At 51.8% G+C, this 16,178-nt stretch overlaps 1 protein-coding gene across 1 annotated transcript in view; it reads right to left on the bottom strand.

The window, feature by feature from the left end:
- Positions 1 to 9,271: 9,271 nt before the first annotated feature.
- The window catches only part of WDR90 (WD repeat domain 90), a 55,069-nt gene continuing 48,162 nt past the window's right edge, over positions 9,272 to 16,178 (bottom strand). Inside the window, exons 40-43 of the mRNA XM_078872942.1 lie at positions 15,286 to 15,423; positions 14,974 to 15,102; positions 12,784 to 12,868; positions 9,272 to 11,613 (exon numbers count right to left, since the gene is read on the bottom strand). Of these exons, the coding sequence (XP_078729068.1) occupies positions 11,453 to 11,613; positions 12,784 to 12,868; positions 14,974 to 15,102; positions 15,286 to 15,423 (513 nt within the window). The 3' untranslated portion in view covers positions 9,272 to 11,452. The remainder of the gene's footprint in view (positions 11,614 to 12,783; positions 12,869 to 14,973; positions 15,103 to 15,285; positions 15,424 to 16,178) is intronic.

Raw genomic sequence — 16,178 nt, 5'->3', positions numbered from 1 at the left:
AGATTGAAGACCCCTGGGGCTGAGTCTCACGGCGGCAGATTTTTGTTGTTGGCAGAGGAATTCGGGCGCCCTCCTCCTCCTCGTACTCCACGCGCGTTCCCGACCATGGCAGCGGAGTCCACCTATCGTGAGCCCGTCTGGCCTGCAGGTCACGGCCCTAGCCCAGGGTGATTCACATTGCACACAGCCGGGGGGGGGGGGGACCAGGCACCCATGCTGTTCATGATGAGCTAATCATGACCTTTGACATTTGCAAATATCAAAAAAAGTAAATTATACTACTACTAATAAATTACTCATGCTAATCTAACGCGCTTTTCTCAATGTATGTTCAACTTCTTTCGCACTTTACGTAGTCGACCACACTTATCGGTGGTGCTGCGGAAGGACAACAAACTAAAAACAAAAAGCGGTTCTAAAGAAATTACTTTGTCAATCTAGATGACTTAAAACTGCCATAGCTCCTGTGGCTTCCTAATATCGGAAGGAAGAGCGTTCCAGACGGCCGCAGAAGTGCATCTGAAAGCGTCGCGCGATGCGGTGACCGTCTCCGTTCGATGGCAGCAGCCAAAAGCCGCCGCTGCCGCGAGGCTGACCAGAGGTCACGTGATGAGTGCGACCTTGTAATGTAAATGTGAAACTCTCTCCTCATTTCGAGAATTTTCGTTGAGTACGGCCGTTGCGAGTTGGGGAAATTTTCCTTTAATAAAACCACGATAAAAATCCGGGTAACAAGGAGAGGTGGGGGGTGGGGAGGGGATGAACCGAGACCTTTCGTAGCCAGTTTTCTGGTTCGTCTTGAAGCGATGACGTTGGAGTCCGCTCCCCTCCGCTCAAACCCGCGGGCGCTCAATGTTCATCACCCCGATCGTAAACAAAACATCAGAGCCGTGTGGGGGAGACGGGGTGTGGGGGAGACGGGGTGTGGGGGAGACGGGGTGTGGGGAGACGGGGTGTGGGGTGTGGGGAGACGGGGTAACTTGTGGATGTCCCAGCTGGCACGTTGTGCCATCGCCCCCGGCCACCCCCGTGGTATAGGACGTCGGTGAGCACAATCTCACTGAACAGATTCCACCCGGTCACCGCGACTCCGTGCGTTTATTCCAGACGGTGAACTCACTCATTAAGTATTTACCTGTGCCCTAAACAGCTCGGATAACACAGCATATAATCACCGTGATTTGTTCAACCCAGGGACAACCTCACGGAGTAATACGTCGTTGTACAAATACACGTGCTAAGTTTGCGACGTTGTTGTCGGAGTTTTCTAACCGAGTCACCAAGAGGCGAGCCGCACTAAACGAGGGCACAGCGGATGAGCCACGCGCAGAGCGGCGCGGGAATTCGGCCGCCACGTCCCGAAGCGCCTTCGCTGCCCTGCAGGTGAAGGCGTCCGGAACCCGTCGTCGCGTCACCCGCCAACTCCCGCGCGGTTTCCGTCGCTGGGTGAGACGGGGCCGGTGTCGTCACACGCGGCGCGCTACTCGGTGACTGTCGCTGCCTCCATCGGCAGTGAACAAACGCGCTGACTGCCCAGGCGAGGGAGGGGAGGGTCCCACCCGGGGAGGGTCCCACCCAGCATCACCTCTCAGATGAAACGGGTTCGGACGAGATGAGGAGGGGGGAGAGGAGAGGTGGTCAGGGGGGTTATGCGAGGGAGCGCGGTAGCGCGAGACGCCACTTCAACGACATCGCCCCCCCCCACCGCTTCCCGCAGCCACTGACGTCTCATTATGACGTCTCATTATGATGTCTGTGTGCGTGCGTGTGCGTGTGTGTGTGCGTGTGTGTGCGTGTGTGCGTGCGTGTGCGTGTGTGTGTGCGTGTTTGTGTGTGCGTGTGTGTGTGCGTGTGCCGGTCTCTGTCTGACTGTCTCCCCCTCTGTATATGTGTGTCTGCCCGTGTCTTGACCCGAGTTCTATTCCCGCTCACGGCTAACACCAAGTGACGATTATCTGAGCCGGTCCTGGGCCTCCGCTAGGTCGGCTCAGCCTCAACTGAGTACCTGGTGCGGTGTGTAAACATCGCCACTGGAGAGACAAAGGCGGTCGGGTGCAGTGCTGGCCCATCCACTCCTTCGTGCGTAGCTGTGTGTGTATCTTGCTAAGTATCTGCGTAGCTGAGCGTAGCGGCCAGTGCAGCAGTGTGGACCTGCGCACATCGCCGTGCAGCTGAGCGCGGAGCTATTCCGGGGAGCGGACGCGCGCAGCAGCGAGGCTATTTACGACTGCTTCGGGGAACAATTGAAACAACAAAAAAGGTCGGGGGGGGGGGATGTGGCGTCACGCGTGTTTGGAGGAAAGGGCCCCTCGCATACTCCGGGCGGGGGGTGGGGGTGGAGCGCTGTGAACCGGGCGAGGCCCCGGTTCGACTCCCGGCCACGGCTGACGGTGGTGCAGAGTGATCGTCTCAAACGATCTCCCGAATGCCAACCCGCTCTGACGAGCGTGGCGAAGTATGGTCATTTGACCGACAGGGCGTAGGGGAGGCCCTCATCCAGTAGTCGAGTGACATGGCAAAACGTGCTGCGAGTTCGGTGTTTGTGTGGCATTGATGCGAAAGCTTCAGAGGCTGTTTGTTGATGAGCGTGCCTGTCGTTCAGTGATCGTGAATCACGCGTGTTCATACCCACGTGATGAACCTGTGGTCATTTCAGACGCGCATCTGCAGTGAAGCACGTGGAGACAGCGCAGCAGGACAAGCGGCGTTGTTGACCGGCGTCTCTGTATACCAGGATGGGTGTTCCGTGCCCTCACATCGATACTCCACACACGTTCACCAGGGTGGTGAAGTATGGTCGACGTATACGTCCCAAGCCGCTCGGCGTGAGCAGGTCTTCATCCGGCAAGGCCTGGCGGTACGGTTCTGCGTTCGCCGCTTGTCGTGGGGAGGGTTCGCGGTTCGAATCCGGCAGGACATCCTGGTTAATACTGCGGGTGTTTTCATAACAAAGTACGCGCACCGGCTACTACGGAGGGGACGTTTGAAATCCGCGCGACAGTCATTGGGAAATCAGCAGGCCATCGTGTGCCGGCGTCACGGTCCAACTTTGTCAACTTGGAAAAGTCACCGCGCAAGTCACTCAATTTGGATTCCACCTTTATAGCAACGTCGTCCGCCTGCCGCAACCCTCCTGCGGTATCGCGTCTGCGAGAAAAAAACCCCACGGCGCCTGCGTTTGCAGCCTTGAATGAGAGCACCTACACCTGGGTTCTTCAGCCATATATATATTTTATTCGGTAAAAACAAACCCCCTTCCAATATTTGCGAGAGCCGCAAATACTGAAATACAAACAAAACATATTTTTTATTTTTTTATTTTACAAAGTAATACCCACTGAGCTATATAAATATGTTTAAAACGCGACCTGGCTATCACAAATGATAGCTCAACGAAGTGGCTTATCGCGTGGAAATTAAAAAAAAACGGCCAAATAAAAATGCGGAGGGAAAAACCGGAGGGAAAAACCGGAGGACCCTGGGGAAAAATTCACGCGGCCACGGGGAGAGAGGCACACACACTCCAAATATACAGCAGCAGCAGGCGTGACGGTCGGGATCGAACCCACGGCCTCCTGCATACCAGGCGAGGTAGTTAACATCTCCTAGCCACCGTGGCACCCCTGGCACAAACGCAAGGAGCGAGCCAACCCACCAGAGCTCTCATGCGAAGTGTTACACGTCCACTCCGCCGTGCTCCGTGCCCTGCATCAGAGTGATATACCCCGAGGAGTGGGTCCATCCACTGCTGGATGAAGGCCTCCGCCCACGCCGTGTCAGCATCGGGGCTGTCTGCCCACACTTCCCCACGCTGCCTCTGACATCACTCTCCAGCGATGTTAGCCGCGGCTGGGAATCAAGCTGCGGTTGACGGCTTCATGTCGCTCACCACGATCCTACCAATCCCACCCCCCGCGGGCTGGGCGAGGATGAGTTCACTGACAAACCGCGTGTTGCATTGAGAAGCTCGGTGGCTAGGAGATGTTCAGTACCTCGCCTGGTGTGCAGGAGGTTGCGCGTTCGATCCCGACCCTGACGCCTGCTGCTGTATATTTAGACTTTGCATGTCTCTGTCTCAGTGGTCACGTGGATTTTCTTCCGGGTCCTCCGGTTTTTCCCCTCCACATTTAAAATCAACATCACCACGCGTTTAGAGTGTTTGGCTGCTATGAAGTTCCACCCGATAAGCGACTTCATTGGGCTGTCATTTGTGGCCAGGTCGATCCATAGCTCAGTGCGCCTTACCTGGTAACATATCAAGTTGAGTTTAAATATCGCACGGTCGGCGACCGGGCTCTGTGCTCTGTGTATCCAGAACTTCTTTCGCACCAGACCGTGCCGAGGCTAAGCCCCCCCCCCCCCCCCACGTGACCACACAAATTGTTCCGCCAATTCCCTCACCACGGTGCGGGCTGCGCACGCGTGGAGCTGCGTTGGTCTCGTTTCGATCTGTGTGTCGCCACTACAAAGTTGTGTTCACGTGTCATCACACTGCAGAGTTCACTACAGAGTTCACGTGTAATCACACTACCGAGTTCACGTGTAGTGACACTGCAGAGTTGTGTTCACGTGTCATCACACTGCAGAGTTCACTACAGAGTTCACGTGTAATCACACTACCGAGTTCACGTGTAGTCACACTGCAGAGTTGTGTTCACGTGTCATCACACTGCAGAGTTCACTAGAGTTCACGTGTAATCACACTACCGAGTTCACGTGTAGTGACACTGCAGAGTTGTGTTCACGTGTCATCACACTGCAGAGTTCACCGCAGAGTTCACTACAGAGTTCACGTGTAATCACACTACCGAGTTCACGTGTAGTCACACTGCAGAGTTGTGTTCACGTGTAGTCACACTACAGAGTTCACGTGTCATCACACTACAGAGTTGTAATTGGACCACTCTTGAGTCTTGACATCGCCAACACGGTGGCGTGTAGCGTAGCATCGACAAGGCTCCATCATTGCAACTCACGACTCTACGGGACGTCTGCCCAACACATCACCAAGCTGCAGTGTCTACAACATTCTTTGGGAAGCGTCGTGCCGGGCACTGCAAGATCCGACCGTGTCCGTCCGCTGCTCGCCGAGCTGCCAAACTACATTTTAGATTTGAAGTTTACATAAGGTCGCACTCATTACAAACACAAAGTGCCTGCCGCAAATTAACCACAATACTTTGCTGATCTCATCAAGGAACAAACTATCACGTGAACCCCGGTCATCCTCGCGGCAGCTTTTGGCTAAGAATGCTTTTCCTTCCAATTTTCGGAAGCCACGTGGAGCTATGCACTTTCAAATCTAGACGGAAAAATAATTTATTCAGAACTGCTTTGTGTTTAGTTTGATGTCGTTCCCCTAATGGTTGGTTACGCACGGTGCGAAATAAGTTCAACGCAGTCACGCGCGGCCACCACATCAACTCACGCTCTGCAAGCGTGAACGGGGGGTGGGGGGGGGTTGCCTTGGGTGCACGGCTGCCCGTGTCCCTTCTTGGAATGTCAGCGACGCCACGATGGCTTCAATATTCTGCCGGCTGCACCTGCCGCGGTGTCCACGACCGGCACACGCGCGCGGAGTCAATAGGGCGGCCGGCGCGTGCGGCTACGCAAGCAGCCCTGGCGTCCTGCTCGCCGGGGTCAGTGCGGCACAAGCCACACGTCACGCGGGGACGTGTGGATTGTCAAACGGAGTGGACGGCAAAGAGTGTCAAAGGCAGGTGCCGTGGTGGAAGAGGCCGCGTCCCTGAAACCCGGGGGAGCCAAGTCCCCCTGGGTCGCGCCTCTCTCAAGCGCGGAGCGGGACGGGGGCCCAGGGAGTTCTGCGGCCCCGGCGACTCGGGCGGCCGCGGTGGCGCCACAGTGGCTGGGATATGTTAACTAACTCGCCTGGTGTACAGGAGGTCGTGGGTTAGATCCCGACCCTGACGCCTGCTGTATATTTGGAGTTTGCGTGTCTCACTCTCATCATCACGGTGGCTAGATGTTAACTACCTCGCCTGGTGTACAGGAGGACATGGGTTCGATCCCGACCCTGACGCCTGCTGCTGCTGTATATTTGGAGTTTGCGTGTCTCTCTCTCATCATCATCACGATAAGAGATATCATTTGTGATAGCCAGGTCGCTCCTGAAAAAAAGGAGTTACATTGTACCAGTGGGCCTTCGCCGGTAAAATAAAAAATAGTTGAGCATTATAGTTTGTAGTTTAAGAAGTTAGCGTCAACTTGGGAGAGACCGAGGCCCGCCGATTGGGTCGTTCAGACCGCGGGTCTCCAGGGCTCCGTCATGGAGGCGGTCGGCGTTCCCCCGGTGGACCGCTGCGTAGAACGCCGACCGCCCGCTGGACCCAGTCATGGGAGGCCTTCGCAAATAGAAATCTCAAGGCTTCCAAATATTTTTTTTACCTTTTCCCCAATTACATTTTCTAATGTACTTACAGAGCCAGGAGAGCCACACCAAGTCGTACAACTCCTTTTCAAAAGGGGCTCCTGCGTTTGGACGTTTTCAGGCAATTTATGAGGAGCGTTGCTACGAGTGGTAGGACACCGGAGCGCGCGGAGAAAACCCAACGCTCAATCCACCGTACAGATGGAAACAGATGGCGATTAGTCCGCTTGCTGTGCCGCCTTCTCCTGGCGAGCCAGGGTACGGCACCTCGACGCCCACGGGAAGGGAGTTTCACATCTACCCTCGCTGCTGCCTCCACAGCAGCGCTGCATTACAGGTTTGCGACGCCACCACCGCCCCACATGGCACAGCGTGGTGCACTGTGGACGTAGCATGACATCATGCTGCTGTATTATTTATATTACATGTAGTTCTACATTATATTATTGTCATCGAGTGATTGCGGTCATAAGTCAGGGCTCATACGTCAAGGAATAGTGGGGATTGGGCTTTTATGGAGATTATTTGTGGTGACGAAGGCTAAAACGGTCAGGTTCAGCTTCACCACTTTAGTCGGTACCGATACCTGCCCTGGCCCATGAAACTGACGGAGGCAATGGTAAATCCAAATGGCCTGCTGCAGTAAGTGGCAGCATCATCATCAACATTCACCTGGGTTGCACGTGAGCCGATTTCATCGCTCCGTATGAACTGCAAGTCACAAAGAGGCCCCGAGATCAATTCCACGTCTTACGCATCGTCAGACGTGGAATTGTACAAGGCGAGTACCGCTTTGTGAGATGCCAACGGTGTGTGGACTGTGGCCAGAGACCGGCCCCTTGTTAGAGGAATGCGAGGATTTCCCGCGCTCGGGCCCAGGGCCGCCAATAAAAGGCAGCCGCCGCCACCCGCAGTCAATTGAAAAGCGAGATGTTTAGTGTCGCCTTTCTTTTGCCGCGCGAAGGTTTCTCCCCTCTCTCGCTGGAGCCGTAGCGAGTGAACGGCAAGCGCGCGCTGCTCACCCGGAGATTAAATTAAGACGGGACAAAGGTTATGGGCGACGTCCCTCTCCAGGTTCTGCCACGATCCCCCTGCATGGCGGCGCATGCACTGCAGTGGCGGGGGGCGGCCGTAAAATCCCCCACAGAATTTCTTTCCCAGCTGTTCGGTTTTAAATTTATATATTTTGACTCCGGCCGTTTGCGTCGTGACCCGGAGGGTACACGGGCACCGGCGCGACCACCCTCGGCCACAACAGCGGCATGGCCCGACGCGGCCTCCTGTTCCCATGGCTCAACGGGAGGGAGGGGGGGGGCGCCGCCTCCTTGAGGAACGCCCCGCCGAGACAGCGCCGGGAGCTCGGTTGGGAGCACAAGGTCGCGTACGCAGTCACGCACACCCACCCAGTAATCCATCACCCCCACCACCGACGCGACCGCACGAGCAGCAGGGACGGACCGGTCCAACGTAGCAAAAACTTCAAACGGCAACGTCGTCGCGATGTCACGCGATGCACCCCCAACCCCCAACCCCCGACCCCCCCAAGAAGATGATCTTCCGATTAGGGCTGCGGCGTGCCCGCTGGGGCTCGCCTGGAGGAATAAGAAGAGAAGTCACAGTCCATGTACGCGCTCAGACCTTTTGATACCTTCAGTCAGTCCACTGCTGGATGAGAGTGCCCACATGCCGTGTGAGTCGGAGGGGTCACTGCTCATACTTGACCGTGCTGGCGAGGGCAGGTTGGCGGAGGCGGGGAGACACGGAAGCGTAGAAGTACGGTACGATGGATCTTGCCGCGATACCCTCTTCTGCCCACATAGCACCGCAGCGGCCTCTGATGTTTTATCACCGTTGGTCACCCATCAAACCACTATCCAGGCTCAAAACATGCTGAGCTTCTGACATCTGATGAGATCGGGCATCGTCTGCATAATCTGGTGATAGGATTACAAGTCGTAGTAGTAGTAGGGGGTGACACTCAGCACTCACAGATTCCCACAACACCTGGCAAGCCCTGGTGGTCACTCATCCTCATTCTAAGGTTCATTCCTACTCAGCTTCGGAGATCCGGTGGCATTGGTGCATCTCCAGCGATTTTGGTCATGGATAAGTACAGCATGAGTGGGATAATGCACCGGGGAGCAGTTTAAAGCACAAAGGAACAGCTTAAAGATATTTCGATTTAAAGCTTTCGTGACTACAGGGATTCATCTTCTTGGTTCTTTCGGTAAAGTCACGTAGAATGGAAATAATAAAAATAAAACAATAAAATAATTCTCACGACGTCCTCAGGTGGAGAACAGGTCTGTCGAGAAGACAGACTCTGTCTGTCTTCTCGACAGATGGTGGAGAACAGGCCTGTCTCCACCTGAGGACGGCTGCTTGCGTTGTGGCTGAAACGTCATGAGAATGATTTTATTATGTTTTATTTTTATTATTTTATTATTTCCATTCTACGTGACTTTACCGAAAGAACCAAGAAGAGCTTAAAGATAATAAACGCGAAAGTTCAAACTGATGATTACTTTCGGTGAAGTGGTCCAGACAAGGATTTTGCGCCGGTTCCGCATGCCCCTGAAATTAACGAGGTCACGGTGACCGGCGCAGTGTCGGTGCTAACCGCAGTCTCGATTGTTTGGCGGGCACGCACACCACACACACGCCACACACACACACGCCACACACGTGCGTGTGCGGTGTCACATTGCCGGTTTTATTGGAATTGTCCTTGTCTTTACAACTTAGGTTTCACTCTAGAAGCATGGAGATTCAATATCAAAGGCCTCTCATGGGTTTTCACAAAAAAAATTCTACACATAGGAAAAACTATAAAACACATTTACATTTCAATTAATATTGTGACGTTAATGTTTGGCTGCACAATAAAAGTTCGCCCGTATTTTGTGAAATCAATTTAATTCGCAACTAAGCCAGAGATACTGGCCTAAAATTGCTGATGAAACTTGGCAAAATCGAAACCATTGCAAAGTTACTTTACTTTCATTGTGAGACTTCACTCAAATCGCCTGAGCGTGAATCGTTGCATGCCCGTGTTTAGATGTTGCGCTACCAACACGGCTAATTGAGCTCAAGTCGCCTCGCTGGACATTGCCAATGATGGCTTTAGGGCCTGTGTAGTTTTTCTCACGTGCACACCCACCATAAGATGGCATGGGGCGGCCTTCATCCAGCAAAGGATGGATAAGTAGCTCGTGATGATGAGGATGACGCCACGATTCGAGGGGATGAGCTGGGACACGGCTGGAATTGAATCTGTAATTGTCAACAAGCAGCGCAGCAGCCTTGCAACAACAGGGTTTTAATCTCGCGAGCAAAATCAACCAAATGACATTCACATTAAATTAGGCCAAACATAAATAAAACGTCAAAATCGACACCAACGCACAAAAGGAATGCTCGCAACATTCACAGCTTCCACTTAAGAACAGCAACGTTGCGGCGCAGGGTCTTGTTTACATTTTGATAGCACCGTTAATGCGTTTGGGGCAATACCAACATCTGCTGTACAAGTATGTAATGTGAGAGGTGTATAGACGAGGGGGAGGTGGGAAGGGGGACTTCAAGCTGGGAGAGCTCTCATCCAATTCAACAACAGTCTACGGCACCTCAAGGCGATTTGGAATGTTTTCGTGCAACGCGACACCACTGCAAAGTGCACACGCGTCCACACGCTCGGCTCCGCACGCCCCGAGAGTTAACTCTCAGAGGCCTCCGTAGGTACATTTACGGGATTGGGGGATTAGCCGCGATTGTCAAAAAAATACATCTATATAGACACCTCCACACGCGCTAAGTTTTACGCGATTGTGATTCAAACCAGTGGGCCGCGTGGCCACGAGCGCATCGGCAAGCGAAGCGACCGCGTCGAGAAGCGGTGCGAACGAGCGGCGGGATTTCAACGTCTCCGACCCCCCTCTTCGCGTAAGCCAACGCTCCAAACGTTTCTACGGCCAAATTTACGCGTGCATGTGTTTTGCATTGTCCACGTTGTTTTGCTTTATCTAGGCTAACCAGAGGCGGAGTTTGACTTCTATATTTGGAGGGGCGGGGGGGGGGAGAGGGGTTTGCTTGGTCCCTTGTACTTTGCACTGCTATCATGTTTTCGTACCGTTTGTTGTTGTAACTTTTTTACCCTCGCCTATTGAACGTCTGAAAAAGAGCTTTACAGCTCATCGGATTCCTCCAGTATAAATATTCTGATTCTGACATTGTAAACTACTGAAAATAAATTAATAAAGGTGCCCAGTTTTGGCGGGGCATTGCCCCCCCCGGTACCCCCCCCGCAAACTCTGCCCATGAGGCCAACCCGTCCGCCCATTAACCCTGACATTTAAGTTGAGCGTAGTTTGAAAAAATAAACATTTACATCCGTTCAAACGCATACAGACCGTGTTTCATAATTTAGCATACAGGTTATGCCTCGACTCATGCAAGGGATGCGTTCTTCAAAGAAACACGCGTAAAACAACATTTCGCGACATCAGAACGGCTTTTCCCATTAATAAAAAAATTAGGGACGTGTGTTCCGACAGTCATTCCAACTCTACTTCCTGCCTTAAAAATAGACACCTCCATCGCTTTTCACAATACAAAAATAATAACTAAGAACATAAATATTACAACGATTCAATAATTACGAATAAAAAAATAACATCTGCATGTTGGAATGATTGGCAAGGCCATGATGACGTGGAGGCGTTGCTGTTGCACTGCAGAGAAGCCGTGACGCCGTGGCGGATGGATGACGACGCAACCTCCCGGGTGGCTGCTTGTTTGATCTCACGGCGCGTGCCGTTTAAAATTTCGTTCACGTGCAAATTCGATGTCGTTAAGCGAAAAGCGCCCGTAATTTGTCAATTAAGATCATGCGAAATTTCGTCAACCGAACGATTTGTAAATCACGGGGGGGGGGGGGGGGTTACCTGCACTCGTAATTTTTTTACGTCAATCCCCTTTACACCCTCCGGTTCACCGTCGCGTCCTGGTCGCGCGGGCCCACGCCGTGAAGTCTGGGCCGCATCGTCATCGGTGGCGGCGCCGTCGTCACGCCGAGTCACACACCTCCCACACGAAGATGGCACCGTGCGCCGCGGTGAAGAGGCGGCGGGCCGAGGGGGAGAAGCGGCAAGCACGCACCGCATCCTCGTGGCCCCAGACATTCCGGCAGCGTCCGGACGCGGGATCCACGAGGCCAACGAGCCGCTCTGAATTAACCGAGAAAAGAAAAAACGTCAGCAGCTGTAACGGGGCAGTTCGCCACCAGCGGCAATCCAAAGAATTGTCACGATCCGTGGTCACTATTTGATTCAACGAATTTCTTCAGAATTGCTTTTGGTGTTTAGTTTGTTGTCCTTCCCCCGCACCTCCAATTAGCACGGTTGGCTATGTACAGTGCGAAAGAAGTTCAACATACATACGTACAATGTCTCATTACTATTGTCTTATTTTTATTGTTCTGTCTGGTTCATAATTATAAATGTAACATTAGGATATAATTTGCTAATGTGTTAGATAATGGCTCGCACAAGGAGGATATCACACTTGCAGACAGTGTGTTGCACTTTCCCACCAGTCATGCTGTGGAAATGATCTTCACATTGGCAATGAAACTGACAACTTTTCTCAAAGCTAGAATTTATTGCCAAAATAATAGAGAAACCAAATGTATTACGAGTTTTGTGCTGTCACTAATTATCGGACTGAGACAGCAGAAATAATGGTCTAAAATAAGTGCTACCAGCACAAGCCTTTTCTTTAGAACCGTTATTTGTGAATTTGTGATGTAAAGCATCTTTAAAATGCACAATGTGTCATGGGCTGGATTGCATTTCATCTCAACCATCTCCACCTTGCAAACATAAATATATTCAAGAAGGGAATAACTTTACTCTGGTTCTTTCGGTAAAGTCACGTAGATAGAAAAAATAATAAAAGAAAAAACGACGTTTCGTTCGCAACACAAGCGGCCGTCTTCAGGTGAGAACAAACGTAACTTTACCGAAAGAACCATAGAGTATGGATTCCTGCAGTCAAGAAAGCTTCAAATCAAGATTGGAATTCTTTACTCTATAAGCTAAACTATTTGTTTTATTTTACCCGGTGAGGCCCACTGAGCTATAGAGCTCTTTTTCACAAGCGACCTGGCCACAAAGGATAGTCCAATGAAGTGGCTTATCAATGGACATTCATAGTAGACAAATACTCCAAACGCGTGTTTCTAAATGTGGAGGGAAAAGCCGGAGGACCACGCAACCGCGGGGAGAACATGCAAACTAAAAAATATACAGCAGGGGTCAGGGGTTGAGATCGAAGCCACGACCTCCCATATACCAGGCGAGGTCGTTAACATCTCCTCGCCACCGTGGCGCCCTCACCATAGGTTCCCACTGCAATGAGGTCTCCGTTGCAGGACAGGTCCAGACTCAGGGCCCAGTTGTCGAGGGGCAGCTTACGCACAACCTGCGACAGCAAAGAGATGGACTTGAGCCCAACTCTCACACGCAGCCTCCACCAGTCTCTCTCCCCTTCAATAAAAGTTTCAAGAGTTATTTGGTTTGAGCAGATTGTGAGAACTCAATGAGACCAGGATAGGAGTCTCCTTTGCAAGAGTGACCTGGGTGGTCACTAATATGACAAACGAATACAAAGAAAATTCAAGTGCAGCAATGGAAGTAAATAGAAAACAGGACAATAACAAAGGTTTTTTTAGGTTTGATCGCATAAATATAAATGTGCCGTTAAACCCGCCAGCACCCGACACAGCCAATTAGTAAGGTTTGTCACGGAAACAAAACATGACAATTAATTACTAGTTCAGCACACCGGCGCGTTGGAAAGTAAACCCACAAAATTTAGAATTCGAGTACGACGTATTTGCCGGTAATTGCAACCATCATCATCAGGCGACAGCCAGAGTTGTGGAGAAATCTTCCTCTTGTTTCGGTCTTAAATAGAGGGATAAATGTCACATGGCGAATGGAATATCTCTCCTGATGTGCCATGTCTTTTCTCAAAATATTTGGTGATCGTAGCCTTCCATTTCGCTTTGTCCGTAATATTATTCAAGAACTTTGCATTTGATACTCTCAGTGGCATCCAACCAAATTGCTTCTATCCTTAATTCGCTGCCTACCCCGGCTTCTTGTGCCTGTAATTTTCCCAGTCAAAACACATTTACATCAAGTCAGAATCGAATATTTTGCAAGCATAAATCAACGTGAAATCAACGTTAACAGGATATGCGACACAGTGGACGACCAGATTTCACTTTGTTACATGTACAACACTATGCAGATCCACCCCAAGTGCAGCAGCTGAATCTGTTCTGTTAAAAAAAATAAAAACCGCTGATGAATTTCTCAACACTTGGCTTCCGGCTACAGCGTGTCAAGAAAATCCAGCGTTAAAGAGATTTTATATCCCGCCGCGTGCGCAAGGCTGCGCGTTGAATGCGCAGCCACTCGCAATCAACGCAGCGCGCTGCAACCATGGACAGGCTTACGGGGGGGGGGGGGCTCCCACCGTGAGAACAGAAAAGACTCTCAGCGCAACCGTACAAGTACAGCCCTCTTTGTCAATCCACGCCCGGTTATACTTAACCGTACTCTGAGCACGCTGATCCACACCGTGGGTTTGTGAAGATTGGGAGGATGGTACAGTACGGCACTTAATGTTTACTGCGCTGCCCTATTGCTGATTGCGGAGACCCACGCTGAGCGGTGCAATTATTATGCCATACAATGCAAAGTGTTGCACGGCTGTGACTTGCAATTATTTCTCTTGTGATGAAGAAGCTTTGAGCCTATATTTATTTTGTATGTATTTATTTGACCACGTAAGGCCCACTGAGCTGTGTAGCTCTTTTTCAGAAGCGACCTGGTCACAAATGATAGCTCAATGAAGTGGCTTATCACGTGGACATTTTTCGCAGCCAAATACTAAATGTGGAGGGAAAAACCAGAGAACCCGGAGAAAAATCCAAACGACCACAGGGAGAATGTGCAAACTCCGAATATAAATCAGGAGTCAGGGTCGTGATCGAAAACGTTAACCTTTTGTATACCAGGCATGATAGTTAACATCTCACCACAGCCCAAGACCCACGACCCAGGGTGGTGACACGTCCCAGTGGTGGCACATTCACCGCTTGTTGCAAAGGTTCATGGTTTGAATCTGGCCGGCCCGCCCTGGTTATTACTATGGGTGTATCAACCATGATATACATGCCGTCTGCTTCAGAGTAGACGTTAAAGATCACCTAATTTCATTCATAATGAGTAGGCCACTGTGTGCCAGCATATTTGGTTTCAAATTAGAAAAATTACTCCTGAATCTCTCAAGTAGGATTATGCAGAGCAACATCGCCACCCCACTGTGAACTACTGAAGACTGTGTCGGTGAAACGCAATGCCTTACCTTCGTGATGATAGCATTGCGCTGTAAACGTGGCTCCAATACCAAATTAACTCTCGTATGAACATTTTTACGAACCCAAGTCTGCGGTAACAACTCTCCCCGCTTTTTTTCGTGGGTTGCACCTTCCCAGAAGAGCGGGGGCCTCTCACCTGCTTGAGCCTCAGGCTGTAGAAGACGATCTCCCGCTGCAAACCGTAGCCCGCGTACACCACCGTATCCACGTCGCCCGGGCAGAACATGGCCAGGCTCGGGGGTGCGGGGCGGCCAGACTCGAAACCCTGGGCGCACGGCGGAAGCAGCAGTGATGACACGATGCGCGCACACGCACACACGCAGTCGCAAAAGACGGTCCAGCACGCACAACCTCGGCCGTTCACTGCCGCCGCTGATGCTGCTGCTGTTGATGACGATGGTGATGTCACAGATGAGGTGGGGGGGGTAGCAGCGCTGACGTGTTGTACCTGCGTGTCATCGAGGCCGGCAGACAGGGCCGGGAACGTGAGCCAGTCCACCAGGTCGCAGCGATCGCGCAGCCAATCGCAGCTCCAGATGCTGACGCGGCTGTCCCGGCTCGCGGCCAGCCACATCTCCCCGCCGTGCTGGGATGTGGGCGCCCCACCACGTTCCCATGGAGCATTGCGAGGGGGTAGAAGAAGCGAAACTAGAATTATTAAACCGATCCATGGAGGGTTCCTCCCCGCAGCCGGTCTCTGGAACTTCCTCCCCCCAGCCGTTCATGCAGTAGACTCCCTGCTCCTGTTCAAGAGCTGCTATGACCAACCTCTCTATGTATGTATGTTGAACTTCTTTCGCACCGTGCATAGCCAACCGTGCTAACCGGAGGTGCGGGGGAAGGACAACAAACACAAAAAGCAGTTTTAAAGACATGAGCTTGCAATCTAGATTTTCAAGTGCATAACTCCAGTGCCTTCCTAATATCGGAAGGAAGAGCGTTCCAGACGACCACTGAAGCGCATCTGAAAGCACGCGATTGCCAAAAACCCAGCACAGGAAAACATCAATAACACTGTAGCATTAAAAGGCCCTTCTTCACAGCACATAGCGATGCCAGAGGGGTGGGACTGTACGCGTGAAAAACCATCAACGATTGAAGGATATGGTGATTCACTTCACCTGGTTGTGCAGCAGTGGATAGACCATGGCTGCGATAATGACGGTGATTCACTTCACCTGCCTATACAGGAGTGGATAGATCATGGACGCTATGGTCATGCCGGTGATTCACTTCACCGGGCTGTGCAACAGTGGACATAGACCGTGGCTGCGATGATGATGACGGTGATTCACTTCACCTGCCTGTACAGGAGTGGATAGATCATGGACGCTATGGTGA

The sequence above is a fragment of the Lampetra fluviatilis genome, chromosome 35 (genome assembly GCF_964198595.1).
Source record: "Lampetra fluviatilis chromosome 35, kcLamFluv1.1, whole genome shotgun sequence".
NCBI lineage: Eukaryota > Metazoa > Chordata > Hyperoartia > Petromyzontiformes > Petromyzontidae > Lampetra > Lampetra fluviatilis.
This window is presented reverse-complemented; position numbering and strand designations above follow the sequence as displayed.